The sequence below is a fragment of the Antechinus flavipes genome, chromosome 1, assembly GCF_016432865.1.
Source record: "Antechinus flavipes isolate AdamAnt ecotype Samford, QLD, Australia chromosome 1, AdamAnt_v2, whole genome shotgun sequence".
Taxonomy (NCBI): Eukaryota; Metazoa; Chordata; class Mammalia; order Dasyuromorphia; family Dasyuridae; genus Antechinus; species Antechinus flavipes.
The window spans coordinates 193493566-193515953 of NC_067398.1; the positions used below are offsets into that span (position 1 = coordinate 193493566).

General features: G+C 34.8%; 1 protein-coding gene across 1 annotated transcript in view; it reads left to right on the top strand.

The window, feature by feature from the left end:
• Positions 1 to 22388, top strand: part of KCNN2 (potassium calcium-activated channel subfamily N member 2) — a 190986-nt gene that overhangs the window by 24447 nt on the left and 144151 nt on the right. Inside the window, exon 4 of the mRNA XM_051994453.1 lies at positions 11235 to 11653. Coding sequence (XP_051850413.1) covers positions 11235 to 11653 — 419 coding nt within the window. The remainder of the gene's footprint in view (positions 1 to 11234; positions 11654 to 22388) is intronic.

Genomic DNA, 22388 nt, shown 5'->3' on the forward strand with positions numbered 1-22388 from the left:
AGGTGGTACCAACAGTTGCTGGACAGAATCTGCTAAAGGCTGGGATGACTGGTGCCAGGATCTTTCTTTGATGGTAGCTGCACATGCGAGGGCTCAGGGAATGCTGACCATGTGGTCTGACCCTCACTCCATCCACATTCCCCGAAGCTGGGTTGGGGAGGTGTTTGGGCAAAGTTGTGTGAGCTCTCCATGGCTGTTGCTGCTGCTTCTATTTCTACAACTGAGCAGAATTTGAATTTCCCTAGAGTTCTTTAAAATTTTCTTTTCTTAATCTGATCTCATCTGAGATAGAGGAGTTAACAAATGGAGGGATTGATCTATATTGATCTTATTATCAATTCCCACAACTGAAATATGTGCAGGACTCTGGGGAATAAAGTAGAGAGGAACAAAGAGGGAATCAAGTCAGGGGAATTCAGACTCAACCTGTACAGGCCACCAAATATTGGGGATGGGGCAGCTAGATGGCACAGTGGATAGAACACCAGCCCTGAAGTCAGGAGGACCTGAGTTCAAATATGGCCTCAGACATTAACACTTCCCAGCTGTGTGACCCTGGATAATTTACTTAACTTCAATTGCCTCAGCAAAAAAAAAAAAAAAAAACCTTACAGTTTAGAAGGGACCCCAAAAGTTTGGGGGTCTCAGACCTGTATTGTGAAGTTTCTCAAAAGAATTTGTAGGCTTGAACCCATCTCCAAGTGAGTGGGCAAAGTTTTCTGGAATTGTAATGCCAATTGAAGTGGACTAAATTCCAAAAGAATTTAGCAAAGAATAAAGAACAAGAAGATAGATTTATAAGACAATTAGACCAGAGTTTCATGTTACTTATTTGCTAATTTTATGGCTTTCAGGTAGGTTTGAGGGGTAGTCTATTCACTATTGTCTCGGGAACTTGGTTATCACTGACCAACAGATTATCTATCAGTCAGTAATGTTTGTAGGACTATTCTAAGGCCAGAAGACTTTAAAATCATTAACAGACAGATTGTTAGAACAATAGTACTCTTAAGGTCAGAGGATTTCAATATCACTAATATATCTTTCCTAAAGTCTAAGGGAAGAAATATTATATTCTTAGGCCAGAAGACTTTTACAATCATTGATGGATGGATTGTTAGAACAGAAAAAGCACTCTAAAGTCAGGGAATCTCAAAATTATTGATATATTTCCCCTAGAAGCTCTATTCTATCAGTAGGATCTGTCCTTTGTTGTCTGCCCTTCATTCTGGAACACTGGATATACAAGTGAATTGGATTGAAGTGAGGGGGGGCTATGTAAGATCACCTGTCCCCCTTTCCCCTCCAGAGCCATCAGGTTCCAGTGGCAAGATATAGATCAAAACAACTGGAAATGGCCCTGGATGAAATGGGAGATCTTGGCCTTTTCAAGCTAAGATCTTCAACAAGTCTCAGTTTAACTGAGGGAAACCCTAAATTCCCTCCCAGATTTATTTATTTAGAATTTATTTTTGGACTAGGAGAAAAAGGAGATTCTTTGCCTCAGTTGCTATCCAACCTTAATCAATAAATAGGTGAGGTCTCAGTCAAACTGAGACCTTTTGAAGACTTTAGCTTAAAAAGACCAAGGTGCCATCTCCAGTAATCTTGGTCTGTATTTTGCCAGTAGACCAGATAGTTTTGGAAAGGAAAATGAGACAGGTGACCTTGTACACCTCCTTCACTTAAATCTGTCCTTGACTGTTCTTTGTATATACAATTCTTAGCATGTGCTTGGAAGGAAAGCACAGGTGCTTTATAAATGTTTCTCAACTGATTTCAAACCTCCAAGTTCTTTTGTTTTCTCTCTTTTGACCCTTTATTTTCTACTCTCTTCTCAACCCTGGTCTAGTATATTAACTACTTAATGTTTATTATAAAATATAAAATTCTTTTTCATTCAAAGCCCTTCATAACCTAGCTCCTTACCTTTCTAATCTTGTTACATTTTATTCCTCTATACATACACCAAAATCCAGTGCTACTGATCTTGCTGTTCCTGGTAGACAACCTTCCATCTCCCAAATCTCAGCATTTTCACTGGTTGTTCCACGCCTGGGACTCTCTCCTTTCACATCATCTCTACCTCCCACTTTCCTTCTAATCTTAGCTAAAGTTTGGCCTTTAGCAAGAAGCTTTTCCCAGTGCTCTTTATTTTAGTGTCTTCCCCAGGGATTATCCCTGATTTTATTCTTGCATATTTTAATTGTTTGCATAGTATCTCCTCCATCCGACTGTTAGAACTATGGGACATTTCTCAACCCAAATCCTCTTGGAGAATTATTCCTCTCACCTAAAAGTTTGACCAAAGATCAATAAGAGACAAGGCTAGAAAACAAAAAAAGTTTACTTAGCATCAGCAGATGGGAAGTTGCTGGGTAGCTAACAGCTACAGAACAGAGAGATTCATACCTATATAAGGTTTTTCACAGCTTTATCGAAGTGTGGCAAAAGGAGCCTGTCTGCTAAGGCTGCTCAATCATTTTGCTTATTTCAGAGGTTAAGTAATAGAGTCAGAAGATTAGGTGATAAAATGGAGAAAATAGCTTAACTTTAGCGTTTACCTTGATCTCAACCAGATCAAGTCTATTCTAAGTATTGATTTTTGATTTTTCCCATAATTGGACAGGTATGATAGGGTGGATAGAGTGCTGGGCTTGCAATCAGAAAGATTCATCTTTCTGCGTTCAAATCTGGCCTCAGTCACTTGGTAACTATGTGACTCTAGACAAGTCACTTAATCCTGTTTGCTTCAGTTTCCTCATCTATAAAATAAGCTAAAGAAAGAAATGGCAGACCACTCATATCCTTGCCATGAAAACCCCAAATGCTGTTGTGAAGAGTCTGACGACTGAAATGACCAATATAAATCAACTACAATATAAATCAATAAGAAAACCTGACTTGCTATGACTCTCTTTGGTAACACATCTCTTAGGTAAAGCAAAATATACCTTCAAAATTGGTCTGAATGCCCCAAATTTTAATATTAGCTCAAGTTCTTATCCTAACTTATTTGATTTTGTATAACTTCTATGATTTCTTTATACTTAAACAGAATTTTTATGAGAAAAAATTAAATAGGTTCATAAGTCTTTTGGAGATGGAAGTTTCTTAGAGGCCAACTTGTTAGAGTTCAAATGTTGGAGTTTGTTCTTCTCAATGCACAGCCGGTTTAGAGGCTTGGAGCCCTTCGGATGTCTCCAAATCCAAAGGTTCTGTCCTTCAGCCTCTGCCTCTGCTTTCTTCTGCCTCCAACCAAGACAGAGATGGAAGGTCTCTCTTATCTCCTTCTGGGGAAGCCAGCCACCAACTTGCCGCGGAGAGAGGGCTTCTGGCGTAGCTCCACTGAAATCCGTCAAAGTGTTCTCTGCACCAGAGTCGTTCCTCTCGAGTCCAGCGCGATCAGCCAGCCAAGAGGAAAAAGTGTATTTTGCCATAGATCCCTCATCGCTGGCCTTTTATCTGCCTCTTCTGAGAGAATGGGATTATGGGTTTTCTCCCATAGTGCTCTCTGGCCCAATGAGCTTTAAGGGAGGTGTAGAAAGTGTACTTTGTGAAGCTAGCATACTTGTGGACTCCAGTGAGTAAAGGTGTGAAAACAAGCCTTGTCTTAATTAGTTCTACTTAGTACCTTGTTTCAGGTTCTGGCCAAAACAACTTCTTGTAAGATTAGATCAACTCTAATTACTTAGCAGTTAGTAAGGATTCCAACATCTCCCCCTTTCTTTTGTTTTAAAACATAGGGGGTTTCTGAGGGGGTACACATAAATCTATCAATATGGGCCAGAACTTTGTAACAGATATACATGGTATACATAAATCCATCAATATGGGAGGCATTATACATAATTTACATGAGCACATAGCATTATAACACAGGCTAGTAGTAATGTAACAAATAACAAGAATCAATCTGAAAATTTACACATGTCCATAAGTCCTAGAAACAGTCCAATAGGATTCCATTGTCCATTAGTTCATGGCCAGGAATCTAATAATTCTTGTGAGCACAATCAGCAACAGAACCACCCGATATTTCTTGGGTCTTCTCCTTTGTTTCAAGGGTCTGCTCCATCTTTCTGCGATGGACAAGGCGAATGCGGCTCGTAGGCACCCATCTGATTCCTTCTCCACCTGTAGAGATGCAAGCAAATCCTCTCCCCCAAGCAGTTAGCCTATCTGGTCCCTTCCATTCACCACTTTCTGGGTCTCTCCACATCACCTGGCGATTATCTTAAGATAGTGGAGCTGCTCGCACTGGACACTGCTCTTCTGGTGGGTTATAAAACCTGTCTGCTGGAGCCAGTGCATCTTTATCAAAGATTAAAAAATTAATGGTATAGAGAACTAAATTTAGAAGTTCTCTAGGGTTCCCCATGGCTCCCCCTTTCTTTTGTTTTTGGAGGAGTGTCTTAATGTCTCTGTTTCTTCTTTCTACTATTGCTTGATCTTGAGGATTGAAGGGTATGCCAGTAGTGTGTAAAATCTTATACTGTGCACAAAAGTGTTCAAAATGTTTGGAGGTATATGCCGGTCCATTATCCGTTTTTATTTCTTGTGGCACACCCATAATTGCGAATGCTTGAATGAGGAATTCAGTGACCACTCGGGCTGTCTCTTTTGCTGCTGGTATGGCAAAAGTGAATCCTGAAAAGGTGTCTACCACAACGTGGATAAAAGACAGACGACCAAAAGATTTATAATGGGTCACATCCATTTGCCAGATTTCATTGGGTCTCAAACCACGAGGGTTCTTCCCTGGAGGCAGTGTAGGAGCGTGGAAGGGAAGGCAAGCTGTACAGCTTTTTACTATGCTCCTAGCTTCTTCTTTTGTAATCCCAAACTGTAAACGCAAAGCTCGAGCAGCCTGATGGTATTTAGAATGGGATTCCTGGGCCTCCTGAAATAAAGGCGTACTGGCCAACATAGTTAAAAGGCTATCTGCCTTTGAATTTCCATCAAAAATAGGACCTGGAAGTCCACTATGTGAGTGGACATGCAGGATATAAATCTTTCCTGGATGCTTTCTCACTTGCTCTTGAAGTTCCTTAAAGAGCTGATATATATTAGAAGCTGCAAATTTTATTTGGGCTGTGGCAGTTCTTTGTACCACACCTACTGAATAGGCTGAATCAGATATTATATTTATGTCGCCTGGGTAATAAGTGAGAGCTAGCATGATCGCATATAATTCGTTCTGCTGAGTGGACTGAAAAGGAGTTCTGACTACTCTTTTTACGGTTAGATCATGAGAGTATACAGCACAAATATTTTGTTTGGCTGCGTCTATAAAAATGGTTGGTCCTTCAAGAGGAACCTTAGAAACCTTCTCCTCAAAAATCCATTGCCAATTATGCAGTAGTCTGGTTATCTTTAATGGAGATCCATGTGCAAAATTTGGAGCCATGGCCAATAAAATCTGCCACTCTGGGATGGTTTCACAGCATACATTAATTTGTGCATTTGTATAGAAGGTATATATCTTGTCAGGTCTTGTCCCAGATAATTGTACTGCTCGCTTAATGGCCTTTAATAGAATTCTAGCCACAAGCACTGGGTAAGGCGTAAGGCTTTGTTCTGGTTGTGCTGGGAGGTTCACCCACTCTATCACACTGTCTCCTTGATGAAGGACTGCTGTGGGTGCTTCTTTCGTAGCAAAAACTGATATTTCCAAGGGTTTTTGAGTTACTCTCTCAACTACATTGGATAAAGCCAGTTCAACTTCTCTCAAGGTCTCTTGAGCTTCTTTTGTAAGCCGGCGTGGTGAATTTAAAGCAGTGTCTCCCCTTAAAATGTCATATAGGGGTTGCAATTGATTGGTAGTTAAACTTAATACTGGACGCATCCATTGGATATCTCCTATTAATTTTTGGAAATCATTTAAGGTGTTCAACCTCTCTGTTCTTAAAGACAGTTTTTGTAGAGTAAGTGCTTTAGGATATATTTCATATCCTAAATATTGAAAAGGAGCATGCCTTTGAATTTTTTCTGTAGCGATATGAAGTTTGTAGTATCTTAGTGTTTCTATGGTTTTTTGTAGACATGCTTCTAGAATTTGTTCCTCAGGTGCACATCCCAATATATCATCCATAAATTTAGGTTTGCTGTTAAAAAAAAAAAAAAAAACCTTCCTAACAGTTGGAGCTATCCAAAAAGGCAATATAAACTGCCCAGAGAGGTATCAGGTTCCTTTTCATTACATTTTTACCTAGCAAATGTTGGCTGACCATTTATCTAACTTTAGAAGTCTGCCATCATAAATCTCTGGGGCTATTTTTATTTTTTAAGTATCCAAAAAAGTTTTTACAGAAAATTTATAAACATAACAGGATTAGCCATGAGTTAGTTTTCATAGCTAGTAATAGTAATCTGAGGAAAGGTGATGGTCAAGATCCTAATGCTGTTCTGAAATGTGACCTGAAGTTTGTGTGTAAACTGTGAATGTAGGTTGAGTTGCCATAAATAAGTTTCTTTGAGACAATAATTAGTAAAATGTCAGGCTTTACTAATTAAATGTCTTAAATTCTTGCTGCAGTGTAATTCATTATAAAAAAGAATTTAAAATAGTGAGGTCTATCTTGGAGTTTATCCAGTGACAACTAATTAATGAAATATATTTAAAAATAAATAAAACGGTGCTGGCAATGTCCACTGCAAATGTTATAATTTACAACTAAACTTTTTATATAACAATTCAATCTTATTAAACCTCCCTAATTGCGTTGTTCTTCCACCCATCACAATCAGTACTGCAAACCTTTTCATCTTTCCTCAAACCTCCAGTAGTAATTTCAAAATCCACCTACTAAGCAGAAGACTTTACTTCATACTTCACTGAAAATATTGAAGTCATTCTTCAAAAGCACTCTCTTTTCCCCTCTTCCTTTTCATCTCCTAGCACTTGGTTGGCTATGCCCTCACAGCTCATATGAACATTTCCTTCTCTTGTATATCCCTTGCTATATCCCATTTCAGCTTCTCTGAGAGAGAAATCCCTTTATCACCTTCACTTTTTTGCTAATCTTCTATTTCTTCCTATCTACTGCTTGCTTCCCTATTACATACAGACATTCCCATTCCCCCTCTTCCATTTTTAAAATATCCTCAAATGATCCAACTATTCTTACTAGCTATCTTTTCATACCTTTTTGACTAAATTCCTAGGGAATTTTCTACATTCAGTGCCACTATTTCCTTTCTTTTCATTCTCTAATAAACCCTCTATAATCTAGCTGGTGACTTCATGATTCAATTAAAATTTGCTTTCCCAAAGTTACCAGTGATTTCTCAACTGCTAATTCTTTTTTTTTTAATTATAGCTTTTTATTTACAAGATATATGCATGGGTAATTTTACTGCATTGACAATTGCAAAACCTTTTGTTCCAATTTTTCTCCTCCTTCCCTCCACCCCCTCCCCCAGATGGCAGGTTGACCAATACATGTTAAATATGTTAAAGTATAAATTAAATACAACATATATATACATGACCAAACACTTATTTTGCTGTACAAAAAGAATCAGACTCAGAAATATTGTACAATTAGCCTGTGAAGGAAATAATAAATGCAGGCGGGCAAAAATAGAGGGAGTGGGAATTCTATTAGCGGTTCATAGTCATCTCCCAGAGTTCTTTTGCTGGGTATAGCTGGTTCAATTCATTACTGCTCTATTGGAACTGATTTGGTTCATCTCATTGTTGAAGAGGGCTACGTTCATCAGAATTGATCATCACATAGACAGAAGTAGCTACATCCAAAGAAAGAACACTGGGAAATGAATGTGAACTATTTGCATTTTTGTTTTTCTTCCCGGGTTATTTTTATCTTCTGAATCCAATTCTCCCTGTGCAACAAGAGAACTGTTTGGTTCTGCAAACATATATTGTATCTAGGATATACTGACATATCTAACATATATAGGACTGCTTGCCATCTAGGAGAGGGGGTGGAGGGAGGGAGAGGAAAAATCGGAACAGAAGCGAATGCAATGTTGTAAAAAAATTGCCCTGGCATGGATTCTGTCAATATAAAGTTATTATAAAATAAAATAAAATATATATATATATTAAAAAAAGAATTGATCATCATATAGTATTGCTGTTGAAGTATATAATGATCTCTTGGTCTTGCTCATTTCACTCTGCATCATCAACTGCTAATTCTAATGATCTTTTCTGTCTTTATTCTTATCCTTTCTGAAACTTTGATACCATTGAGCATGTTCTCCTGCATTCTCTTTCTTCTCTAGGTTTTCATAAAACTTTTATCTCCTGATTCCCCTCATACCTGTTTGACCATGTTGATTTTTCTTCTACTAACTGTAGATGTTCCCCAAGACTTTGTCCTAAAGTCTTGTCTCTTTGTCTATACTTGCTATCACATCTCTTTCTTCTTATATGTATATACAATATGTGTATATATTACACACATAAAATATACAATGTATATATGTATAAATTATATATTTTTGCATATTTAGAGGTACATAACATATATAATATGTGTATAGCAATTATGATGCATATATATAATATACATAGGAATATATATAACAGACATAACCTATGATACATGTATTATAACACATATTTAGATGAAAGAGAGAGATAGGTATGTGAGATACAGCAAGAAGGCTGGTACTGCTAAGGTACCTGGGTAGGAGTGAAGCACAAGACAACTTTGTAGGAAGGAGTCATGATTACAAAAAGTTTTAAATATCAAACATAGGATTCTATATTTGATGCTGAATAGGGAATTGTCAGATATTATTGAGGAGGGAGGCAGTCAAACCCGTACTTGAATGAAGGATGAACTGGAGTAGGGAGAGACTTCAGGGAGAAATTCTAACCAGAAAACTACTGGAATAATCCAGGCAAGGCAATAAGGCCAGTATCAGAGTGATAATATGTCAGAAGAGAGAAAGGACAAACACAAGAGATTCTGTGATATATAATCTTGCTTGTAGGGCAGCTAAGTGATACAGTGGTTAAGAATGCCAGACCTGGTGTCAGGAAGAATTCTATTCAAATCCAGCTGTGGACCCCTAAGTAAATTACTTAATCCTGTTTTTACCTCAGTTTCATCATCTGTCAAATGAGCTAGAGAAGGAAAAAGCAGACCACATCAGTATCTTAGCTAAGAAAATCCCAAATGGGTCACCAAGAGTTGGACACTGTAATGTTCTCTTTTGGGTTTTCTTGGGGTCTCTGGGAGCAGTCTTCATTTCAGTTCAGAATAATCACCATACGGAACAGCCAGGTGTGGAAGTCCAAATTCTTTATTGTCTCCTTTTCTGGGGTCAGGCCAGCTTTCTTGAGGTCCTCCTGAATGTGTCTTGGTTTCTGTGGGGGAGGCAGGAAGACCGCCACCACTTCTCTGTCTTGCCTTGTTCTGATTCTGGCTGAGTTTGTCTGAGCTTATATGCTCTCTTATCATAGGTGTGAACTAAGTACCATGCTAAACAACCATTATCTTTATCAATTCCACTGACTTAACACCTTGTAAGAATCCTTGTTTCCAAGTTCTGGCCCATAACAGGACATGATTGAAAAATAGCAATAAAAGTCTTACACACACACACACACACACACACACACACACACACAAAGTTTTTGAATATTGATTCCTCCATTAGAATCCCAGCTTCTTGAGGGTAGAACCATTTTCTGGATCAAGTTCTTGCCTTTCTTTTTGCCCCATCTTTAAAATAGTGATTGATAAGGAGTACTACATTAATAGGGAAGCTGAGTGGACAGAATGCCAGGCCTGGAGTCAGGAATTCTCATCTTCCTGAGTTCAAATCTAGCCTCAGTATCTTTGCCAAGAAAACCACAAATGGGGTCACAAAGAATTGGATACAACTGAAAAACAACTGAATAACTGAACTGGTGCATAGTAAACACTTAAATGATTATCTGACTGACAAAAGTAGATAAATCAAGGTATTTGTAATTTAGTTTAGGAGATACCCTTGTATACAAGTAAATACCAAACAGTGATTGATAGAAGGTCGTAAGTTCTAAGAAAATGTTCAGTCAAATTGTTATCTGGAATTTGAGATGGAAGAAAATATTGTCAGTAGAGGTAGAAAGTAGGATATTGATCAGGACAAGTTTTGGGAAAGAAGTAGCACTTGAATTAGGCCTGGAAGGAACATAGGGACTTAAGTGTCTTTTGAGAGCTATAACATAATGTGTATGGCAGATCATAGTAGATACAACTGGCCTTAGTAGAATTAGGAATATTTGGATTCAAGATTTGTCTCTGACACATACTGATGCCTAACTCAGAAAGTCATTTAACATCTTAGTACCTCAGGCAACTCACAGAATATAAATTGCAGAGCAGTTATTGACTCTATTGGTAGAGGAAATTGTCTTACTAGAAGTTTCCTACACCAATGAAATCCATAGATCTGACAAAAATAAAATGAAACAGCCCATCCAATCCAATCACAAATTTAATAGGGTGAAGATAATGTATATGGAGGCAGCTAGGTAATTTAGTAGATAAGAGCACCAGATCTGGAATCAGGGCGACCTGAGTTCAAATTTGATCCCAAATACTTACTAGGGTGTGAACCTGGGCAAATCACTTAACCCTTCTTTATTTCGGTTTGTCATCTGCAAAATGGTGACACAAGTGGAGAAAGAAATGACAAAATATTACAGTATCTTTGCCAAGAAAACTACATTAGACAAGTCCATAGAATCATGAAGGGTCAGATGTGATTGAGCAATAAGAAGGCAATGTATTTGCAATTTTAGAAGAAGAACTTATTGGTCCCTTTACTGGGACCAATTATGGAAGAACTCACTAGAATTTTTTTTATACAATGAATTATTAGGATGAAGCAGATCAATCAAATTAATGAACCAATCATCCCCTATCCTCACTTGTATATTTTTTTAAATAGATATTTCTGGTCAGCTAGTTAGTGCAGTAGATATTTCTGGACAGCTAGGTAGTGCAGTAGATAGAGTACCAGCCCTGAAGTCAGGAGGACCTGAGTTCAAATCTGGTCTCAGGCACTTACCATTTTTTACCTGTGTGACCCTGGGCAAGTCACTAAACCCTAATTGCCTCAGCAAAAACAAAAAATTAATAATAAATTAGATATTTCTGTATTTTAGAACTCTGCAATTGATTACCTCATTTGTATTAAAATATATATGCCTATAAACCATTTCTTCCATACTGAAAATGTTTTTTTCCTACTTTATTTTTCAGTTGTTCATGGTGGACAATGGAGCAGATGACTGGAGAATAGCCATGACTTATGAACGTATTTTTTTCATCTGTTTGGAAATACTGGTGTGTGCTATTCATCCCATACCTGGGAATTATACCTTCACATGGACAGCCCGGCTTGCCTTCTCCTATACCTCATCCACAACAACTGCTGATGTGGATATCATTTTGTCTATACCAATGTTCTTAAGACTCTATCTTATTGCCAGAGTTATGCTTTTACATAGCAAACTTTTCACTGATGCCTCCTCTAGAAGCATTGGAGCTCTTAATAAAATAAACTTCAATACGCGTTTTGTTATGAAGACATTAATGACTATATGTCCAGGAACTGTATTGCTGGTTTTTAGTATCTCCTTATGGATAATTGCTGCATGGACTGTCCGAGCCTGTGAAAGGTAAGTTAATTTCTTTCCATAAGAATATTTAGTATACAATTGTTTCCCTGTAAAAAGAAACAAGAATTAAATGCCAGAAATCAGTCACATTTAGTTTTCTTTTTGTTGCTCTTCACATCATTCTCTCAAAAAATTTCTTCTTGATTCTAGATATTAGGTGTGTATGTGCTATTTTTTTTTAAAAATAATCATAGCAAACTGCTTTCAAGACGCATATATTTGATTATATGGCTTATGATAATCTCATCATGAATGTGGTTTTTTTTATCACTTACTCTACATGGAGTTTCTAATTAAAGATTTTATTATCTGTGCCATGGTTTATGGCTATGAAACATATAAATTTGATTTTCCTTGAAAAACTAGTTTAAAAGAAGTGTTGAATCATTCCTAGTCCTCTTGATCCCAGGCACACCAATGCAATTTAGCCTGTAATATTTGTGGCCACTGTGGGTATGTCCTATAAAAAACTTATCCAAGTTAACCACTTTCCAGGTTTACTGATTTCCAATAAATGGAAGTAACCCTATCCAGAAGGACTATCTCCTCCTGTAGACTAGATTAAGAACCTTAGGTTATCTGTGAAAGCTAAGAGATTGTTAGGAATTATACCTGTCTCTGGGAAGTACATAAAATCTTTGACTTAAAAGATAATCATCTAACCTTTTCTTCAAATACATATGATCTTACCCCTATTTTAAAGATTAGGTATCTAAGATCTGCAGTTGTTCGATAATCTTTTGGTTACATCACATTAGAAGTTTGGGCTTATACCTATTAGTTCAATACAGTTGTTTCTTGTTCCTCCTTTGTCTTAGAGGAGAGGCAACAGCCAACTTGGAATTATGATGATGTTAAACTTTTTAAATTTATGCTCAATTGATAGGGCTCTAGCTGTAATATCTGAAGAAAATTAATATTTTTTGTCTCTTTTCTAACTACAGTTTTGAATTCTGTAAAAGTTCAGAGGTGGAGGAGTGGTATATACTAATATTAAAAATGAACCTCTGCAAATAACTTTGAAATAATTTGCTATTGCTGTTTTTGCATGGAAAAAAGTTAGTAGGATGTCAAGTGTAAATACCTTTGAACTTTGCATAGTTCTTCTTCAACTTTAGTTATGACAGCTAAACCAAAAGAAAAAAAATTAAACAAAAGAAATAAGTATATGAAAATTAATTCTATATGTTTTGTGATGATATAGAGACCTTAAAATTGAAGAAATAGAGAATTCCCTTCTTATTTTTGCAGCCTATATTCTTAAAATATATTATGTTCCTGTTTAGATAGCCATAGTTAGACTTTTAAAAACAGTTTTAAAATAATCCTATAACCATGTGGTTTCAATCACTTATTAAACACTTTTATGCCAGGCATTGTGCTAAATGCTCTGGATACAAAAAAGGCAAAAAAGACACTTCCTGCTCTCAAAAAACTCTGTCTAATGAGTGAGATAAACTATAAACAGCTATATGTAAACAGGATATATCTATACATCAGTGATAAATTGGAAATAATCTCAGAGAGAAGATTAAGAAGGATCAGGAAAAGTTTGAAATTTTAGCTGAGACTAGAAGAAATTTAGAGAATCTATAGATTCTTACCTTATAAGGTAAGGGTAGAGGAGGAAGAGAATTCTAAGCATGGTGGACAGCCAGTGAAAATGCCTGATGATGGAAGGGAGAGGGATTCAAGAGTTATTTTTACTATTCAATAGAAACCTAATTACACTTAAGAAATTTAAGACAAATCATGTCCCCCATGCATAATTATATACACTAAATGTGTGTATATAGTAGGATATGGCAATTCTTTAATATAGATAGATAGATAGATAGATAGATAGATAGATAGATAGCTTTTTTATTTACAAAACATATGCATGGGTAGTTTTTCAACACTGACCCTTGCAAAACCTTTTGTTCCAACTTTTCCCTTCTTTCCCCCTACCCCTCCCCTGGATGGGAGGTAGTCCAATATATGTTAAATATGTTAAAGTATATGTTAAATTCAATATATGTGTACATATTTATACAGTTATCTTGCTGCACAAGAAAAATCAGGTCTAGAAAGAAAGAAAGAAAAATCTAAGAGGGAAAACAAAAATGCAAGCAAACAATGACAGAAAGAGTGGAAATGTTATGTTGTAGTCCACCCTCCTTTTCTATAGTTCTTTCTCTGGGTGTAGCTGATTCTCCTCTTTACTGAACAATTGGAACTGGTTTGAATCATCTCATTGTTGAAGAGAATGGCTATTCTTTATTAATAACAGCATTAATTAGCCCCATTTTATAGAAGAAAAACAATTGAGTCACTGAGAAGTTGAGTACTCAATTTCCCAATATTGCACAGCTAATTCAGAGTAAAGTCCAAACTCAGGCTATGGTCTTCCAATTACAATACTAATATTTTTTTTTCCTGCTTCACTAGTGCCTCTCATAATAATAAAAATTTACATATTTTTTTAAATTGATAAAGCACTTCTCTCATAATTCATTTATTTTTTTAAAAAATTAATAAATGTTTAATCTTAAGACTATTTAAAAGGATATATAATTATCATTCATTGATTGACTGGATACCTTGCTTCTGGTTTTGGGTTTTTTTAAAAAAAACATTTTAAGGTTATTTTGTTCCAATTACACAAAAAGATAATTTTTAACATTCTTTTCTTAAAATAAAATTTTGATTTCCATATTTTCTCACTTATTCCACATTCCTCCCCCCTTCCTAAAGTAGCAAGCAGTCATGTAAGACCTATTTCCATATTATAACTCAGGTATTTTTTAAAAGTCTTTTGGATTCCTTTGAGAATAATCAACTTGCAGTACCTCAATTCTAAAGAAATTTCTTTTCCTTATATTAAAGTCTCAAAGAAGTATACAATGGTATAATACACAAATGATTCTTGAGAAAACAATCAATTAATAGACATTAAATGTTTAATGTGTGCCAGGCCCTGTATTTGCTTAAAATTGGAACTAGAAGCAGTCTAAAGGAGCTTACATTCTAATGAGTGAGAAAATTACATATATAATTATGTAAATCATAAATAATTTACTTTAAAGTACCAGGTAATTTGGGAGAGAGAAAACAATAGTAGTTGAGGTGATCAAAAACAGCTTGATGAAAAAGATGACTGAGTTTTCTTAAAAGGAAGAGAGGGACTCTATAACTACAGGAAAGGAGGGAATGTCTTCTAGGGATGAGAAAAGTGGCAGATGGAGTCTCAATTTATGTGTGTAATAGTGAGAAGGATAGTTTGGCTGAAAAGCAGAGTACAAGAAGATGAATAAATACCTGACTAATGCATTCATATTTGTATTTAATGAAAATTATTTTGACAGTTAGGCTAGAGATTGAGCATGAAACCAATTAGGCTATTAAAATAATCTAAGTGAAAGGTAATGAAGGCTGAATTAATATGGCAACTGTGTGAGTGGAGAAAAAGGTTTGGATTTTAGGTATGTAGTAAGGTAAAAATGGAAAGATTTCACAAGTAATTGGATATGTGGAATGAGGGAAAGAGGAGTTGAGGATTATGCTGAGATTATCTAACTGCGAGCCTGAAAGGATGATAGTGTTTTGGACAGAAATAGAGAAATTTGGAAGAAAGAGTTTGGAGGAAAAGACAATGAATTTTGGTTTGAATATATTAAGTTTGAGATATTACTAAAATACTTCCATTTAAAATGTCTACTAGGCAATTGATGAAGTTCTAGAAAGAGACTAGAGTTGAATATATAGATCATATAGATTGAGATCATAGTTAAACTAACTAAAAGAGTTGATAAGGTTACTTAAAGAAAAATGTAGAGGGAGAAAATAAGCACCGAAGACAGAATGTTGTTAAGATTGTCAAGTGGGTGATGAACCAGTAAGGAAAAACTATAAGAGAAGTGTCACAAAAAACCCAGAGAGGAGAGAATATATAGCAGATAAATTGAAAAGGATAAATATTGAGAAAAGACCAGGTTTGGTAATTAATAAAGATTATTGGTCCTTTTAGTGGAGTGATAAAGTTAGAATCCAAATTGCCATTGGTTAAGGATTAAGTGAAAGTAGAACATTCATAGGAAGTGAAAGTTGACAACTTTTTCAAGAAATTTAATTGAGAAATTTTTGGTGATACAATTCTTATACAAAGTTACAAAGTTCTTATAATTCGCCATCTGCCTTGATATTTGCAAAGACTGTCCCTAAACAAGATAGAGCATAGAAAAAGGAAAAGAAATCAAGCTTCCCCTTAGAAAGGAAATCCTAGTCTCTGCTGAGCTTCCAGAAAACAGAATTCACATCTCCTGCCCCTCAGGTGAGAATCCATACTGTTCTGGTTGAAATTCATCCATTCCTTTTAGCATATAGAGCAATATAACTGGAGGTTAGAAAATCTTATTCTTTCATATACCAGTTATACTAAAACATCTCCTGAGAGCCTTTAACATGTAGGGTAATCCCAGTGGAGCTGCAAGCAAAAATTTCCTCTGCTTGTATTACAGAGATCCTGAAATTTCCATAAATGATCCTTAATAGAACTCTAATTCAGTTCTCAGTAGGACAAGTAGGTAAACTTAAAAGAGAAACATAAAAGCACTAAAGAGATGTAAACCACTCCTCAAAAGGCCCTTGAGATTTATTATACAACCAACAGGCAACATTATTCAATGGACTTGCAGCCTATAAGAATTTTAGGAAAACTGACATATACTACCATAAAGCAAGTATATCTGCTTAAAGGTAAAAAAAAATAAATAAATAACATAAAAAGGCACATAATTTTCTAGGCACCAGTATTTTAAGAAAGCAAAACCCACGCTACTCATATTAGCTATAATACTTGCAATGGACAAAGAAATGCAACAAATATTAATAAAACTTTTTTTAAATGTATATACCAACAATATTGATCTGACTTAAAAAGAAAACACATAAGAAAACCACTGTCTTATTCAGATCTAAAACAAAAGAAGAAAAAAATTACTAATTTTTCCCTAATGAATCCATGAAAAAAGGAGTACTAAATGCAAAATCTCTCCAGGGATTACTGAATATGTACAAGAGACTCAAATATGTCCTAGACTCAGTGCCCTACAGTGTATCTCTAATTTGCATTTATACAAATAGATAGTATCCCCAGAGGATAGTAATTAGCCTCTCTTTTAGGGATAAATCTAATATCCTACTGACTACTTCTACTGCTTTAGCTTATAAGTTCCCAGTGCTGTACTCCCCATTAACAATAAGCTACTAGGTAAAAAAAAAAATGCCTATATCAAAGGCATTTAATAGTAAATTTAATAGTAAAAACATTGTTAAAAACTTCCCCTCTTCCCCAAGAAGAAAAGCATCTGCTCCCACAATTACAAACATCTATAGAAAAAATGGGCTCATACTTAAAGTACAGTGATAGTGAGGCACATGTACAGGACATACATGTGGCAAAAGAGAATACCTCTTCTGATATTCAATAGGACTTGGAAGTTCTTTGTATACTTCTCATATAGTTGTATCTTTTGCTGCAATTAATCTAAGTGAACTGCTCAGTTAGCGAGCAGATCTCTTGCTTTCTTTAGTCATTTACTAGTAATGCTCTCCAATAGAAAGGGTTTTACTCCTTGAATCTGTCTCTTCCCTAAGATGTCTGTCTCTCCATATCACTCTACATTTTTGTTTATTCTCAGGGTATATCTCTGCTCCTGGATGGATATATTATCTGCTTTTAGTCCAGGAATTTTAGTGACATGATCATTTGTGGGGGAGGTGGGGTTATAGTGAAAGTCCACTCCCCACTTTGGGACTGTCTCGTCTGAGTAAAAGGGTGTCTGTGTCCACAAAGTGGTTCTGAGCCTGAAATTCTTCATTATTTAATGAGCTGCTTCATTTCTGAGTGAGATAATTAACAATTCAGAGAATGTTTTCTTTGTGCTGTTAAATGTCTTCATCCAATGACCAAAGCTCTTAAATCCTATGAAATTATTTAAGAACATATTCATAAATTTATTTATTATGGGATTGTAGGAAAATTCTTTAATTGCTTCTTCTGTCTTCTATTTGAGATGGGAGAGAAATATGCACATTTAGATAAGCTTTATCCTCTCTGTAGTATATAAATTAAACATTGCTTGAATATTTGCTATAATGAAGATAAAATGATTACCTTTGTGCTTAAGGATAGATAAGGATGAACAATAATGAAATAGAAGGAAATTCTATTTGGTATCATATGATCAATTGGTCAGAGTCCTACTTTGTGGGTATTTTATGCAACAATAGAACGCAAAACCTCATGACTACATGACATTGATATATACCATATGATTCTAAATTCATTAAGTTTTCATTTGGAGTCTGACAATAGATCCATTTAAGAATAATTAAATTTTGTGTTACTCATCCACAGTTCAATAAGGATTTATGATTTAAGATGTTAACTCTCTATGTATAACAAACTTGATATCTAGCAAATATAAATTGTTTATTTTTCATTATTCAGTATGAATTAGAAGAGAAAAATTTGAAATGAGAGCTATAGTTTAGAATTCAGACTCCATTTTTATTTTTCTTATTTAAAAATTATTTATTTAGTATTTTCCTTTTTTCAATTGCATGTAAAAAGTTTTTAACATTCATTTTTAAGTTTTGAGTTCCAAATTCTCTCCCTCGCCCCCACTTATTGAGAAGGCAAGCAATTTGATATATGCTATGCATGTATAGTCATGCAGAACATATTCCCATATAAGTCATATTGTGAAAGAAAACATAAACCAAAAGAAAAATCCTCAAGAAAAATAAAGTATAAATAAGTATGCTTGTTTGTATTCAGACTTCATCAGTTCCTTCTTGGGAGATGGATAGCATTCTTCATCATAGGTCCTTCAGAGTTGTCTTAGATCATTGTATTGCTGAGAATAGCTAACTCATTCATAGTTGATCATATTATAGTGTTGCTGTTATTGTGCACAATGTTCTCTCATTTCACTTTGTATCAGTTCATGCAAATCTTTTTAGGCTTTTTCTGAGACCATCAATACATCACAGTCATATACTACAACTTGTTCAGCCATCCCCCAATTTCTAATTCTCTGCCACCAGAAAAGAGATGCTATAAATATTTTTGCACATATAAATCTATTTGCTTTTTGTTTCTTATCTCTTTTGGGACAGAGATCTGAGAGTGGCATTGCTAAATCAAAGAGTATGTACAATTTTATAGCCCTTTGGGCATACTTCCAAATTGTTCTACATAATGGTTGAATCATTTCACAACTTCTCTAATAGTAAATTAATGTCAAACTAGATTTTAAATGTTTTTTTAATTTTCTTTTGTCAGCCATGATTTACAGAACAATAACCAAAATAATTCCTATTTTAGTGAACGTTGGTCATCACAGATTCCTCATTTCCTGTTGTTTTTCTTGATTTTGAACCGTGTTACCTATGTTTGTTTTCAGTCCTTGTAAGAATATTACATTGCACATATATTTTGCCTCAGTGATTCAATATGGTATTTTTTTTTCATTTTGGTATGTGACAATACCTTAAATTAGTTCCTTTCCTTACTTTCGTAAGGTCTGATGTCATCTACTGCAGAAAAAAATTATATTTTAAAGTATTTTTTTCAGTAAGTTACATAATAAGTAAATATTTGTTAAGCATCCACTGTATGCATGGGACAGGGCAATATCTTTGGGATTTTTTGGATCAGATATAGGTTCCTGCCTAAGAGTTTATAGTTTAATGTAGTAGTAACACAGCTAGATAAATTGGTGTTACAATGCATTGAAGGCTGGACTTAGGGACAAGAAGAACTGAGTTCAGATCTAACGCAGATACTTAATTAGCTCTGTGACCCTAAGAAAATAATTTTATCTTCATCTGCTTCAGTTTCCTTATTTGTAAAATATGTATATATTCTTCATCACAAAAGAAATCCCTAAATTGTGATGTGAATGTAAATTATGAATTGTGGATTGACATTATGAATGTAAATTGACAGAAATTTTAAGCACAATAGTATCCATAATTCATCTTATATTGTTTTGGAGGATTGATGCTTAAAACATTAAAACATGAAATCTTGTAGGACTACTGAATAGGCATTTCACCCTTAACTTACTCCTTAACTTAACTTAACTTAACTTAACTTATACCACACACACACACACACACACACACACACACACACACACACACATATTTATATTTGGCAAAACCAGGGCATGGTTCAGGTTCATTTTCCCATAAGTGGTCATCTTTTCTTCCAAAAAGTATTCTTGCCACATTTTAGTTATAAGGAGTCCTCCACTACTAACAGGAAATCACTCTTAAATTCCTGAGGAAACTACAAGGTCTGAAAAATCCATCTCTTATATTCACAGTTTAATTAGTTGTACTCAGAAAAGAAACAAAAGAGACAGGTAAGTCAGGAAAGTCAGTCTTACTTTTACCTATCATAGAGATGCACATACTCTTGTTGCTTTAACTGCTAGGGAAAAGTCAGGAATTCCCTTTACAGGAAGGGCACAAGAAAGCCTTATAGAATCCTAACCTGCTTGTTCATCAGTTGAGAAAAGATGTCGAGATGGAAGATTTCTTCCTTTTTGGAGACTTCCAATTGTAAAATTTTTCCTGGATTACCTATTATCTTCTTTAATTCAGACTTTCCACTCATCCTTCCTTCATAGGGACCAAGGGGCAATTAAGGAATTGCTATAACATTTCAGAGTGAAAATGTCTAGTGCCAAGACAGTATCATCAGAAGTGAACGGAAGAACTCAAGTCAACTCCACAGGCCCACCCCTGTACATACAGTCCTAATCCTAGTTGATGGGGGGAATCTTGCTTAATGATTTCTATTACCTATTACCTGTTACAAATCCATCAGCTTTACTGAGAGCAAATGTATTTTGGAAGTTGGGAAATGAAGGGTCTTAATGAGATATATCTGCTCAGTACAATTTTCCTTTAGTCTGTCAATAGACATTTGAATATCTGTTTTTTCTGCATCCCCAGCCTTGATCTAATTAGCTCATTTCTATCTGACTTTCCATAAAGCTTAACATATAAGATCATAGATATAGAACTAGAAGGAACTAGTTCTTTGATGAGGAAACTGAAGCTCAAGAAAGTTAAATGAGCTAAGTTCAGGGAGTAATTAGCAGAGTGATGATTCAAACCAAGGTCCTCTGTTTCTGATTCATGACTTTTTTCTTCATTTTTTTCTTATAAACTTAGTAGCTATTAATAAACATATAAATATAGATTAAGAATAAAATATGTACACATATTTTACACAAATTTTCATTTGTTTAGAAAATTTCTCTGTAAATAAGCTTTAACAATATAGGAACAAACTTATGCTATTGATTTTCTTGTATCTTATGAATTTTTTTCTTTAAGATAATTTTGTTGACTTTGACTTTATATACTTGTAGTGATTATCTGTTCTGGGTTTTTTTGCTCTTGATCCCTTCATATGCCATTCCATATTTCTTAATATTTATAATATTGGTCTTATATATGGTCCAGTAATATTCTTTTGAATATATATGTTATAGTTTATATAGATATTTCCCAAATATATTACATAAGGTTTTATTTTTTCCACTTTTCTATTAAAAAGAAATGTTGCTTCAGGCCTTACCCTGGTCAATAAACCAAACTCTGAAAAAGAAACATTAAAAATTGTTGTTTAGCACAAACGAGGTAGCAGCTGACTTTGATTCAAACTGCATTGCTTTTTATAGAAAGAATAAATAATTTCCACAGAAGGGCAAAAGTATACTGATTGGCACATATCATAAATGAGCAGATGAAAGTAATATTGAATCATTTCCTCCTTCATTACAATATTTTAGGGAGATGGAACTGTTATCCGCATATAACTATAAACAAACTTTAAAAACAGGGTCATTCAGACTGACTGCACAAGTAACTGACTTTGCACACTTTTCTTTCCTTCACTTCTCTCATCTTTTATCTTTTATTTTTATTCTTTTTCCTTTTTTTCTTCTGCTCTCCTTTCTCTTCTGTTCTATTTCCTCTGGATCTGAGACAGTATGCCATAGTGAATAGCATGCTGATAGCTTGGAGTCAGAAAACCTAATTTCAATTCTTGATTTTGGACATCTAAAATCTGAAGAAACCTATCCAAATCACTGAACTTCTAGATCCCTCAAGCTAATTACCTAAGACTTACATATTGATTGTTTGATTTGTTTTGATTGTTTATGATTGTTTTGATAGAGAGAATACCCACAGCAAGAATTCCTCATAGTGTCGATCACTTGAAACTTATATATTCATTTATATATTATTTTGCTTGGCAAAGACCTGAAATTGACAAGAAAAAAAATTACTTATAAATTGGGCAATGAGTAAATAAATAATGGTACTTCGTGAACATAATAGAATGTTACTGTGCTATTTTAAAATATGATAGATAGATAAACATATGATAGAATCAGAGAAGCATAGAAATACTTAAATGAAATGATGCAATGTAAAGTAAACTGATCCGGGGGGAAATATAATGATTACAATATCATAAATGGAAAGAATAACCACCACAAAATAATAAAAACTGAAATTATAAAGAAAAAGCCTAGCCCCAAAGGAAAGATAAATGAATGAATAAGTGAATGAAAAAAAGGAAACATTTATTAAGCTCTTACTAGGTACAAAGCACTAGTTATACCAATATAAAAGCAAGAGAGTGCCTATTCTTAAATTCATA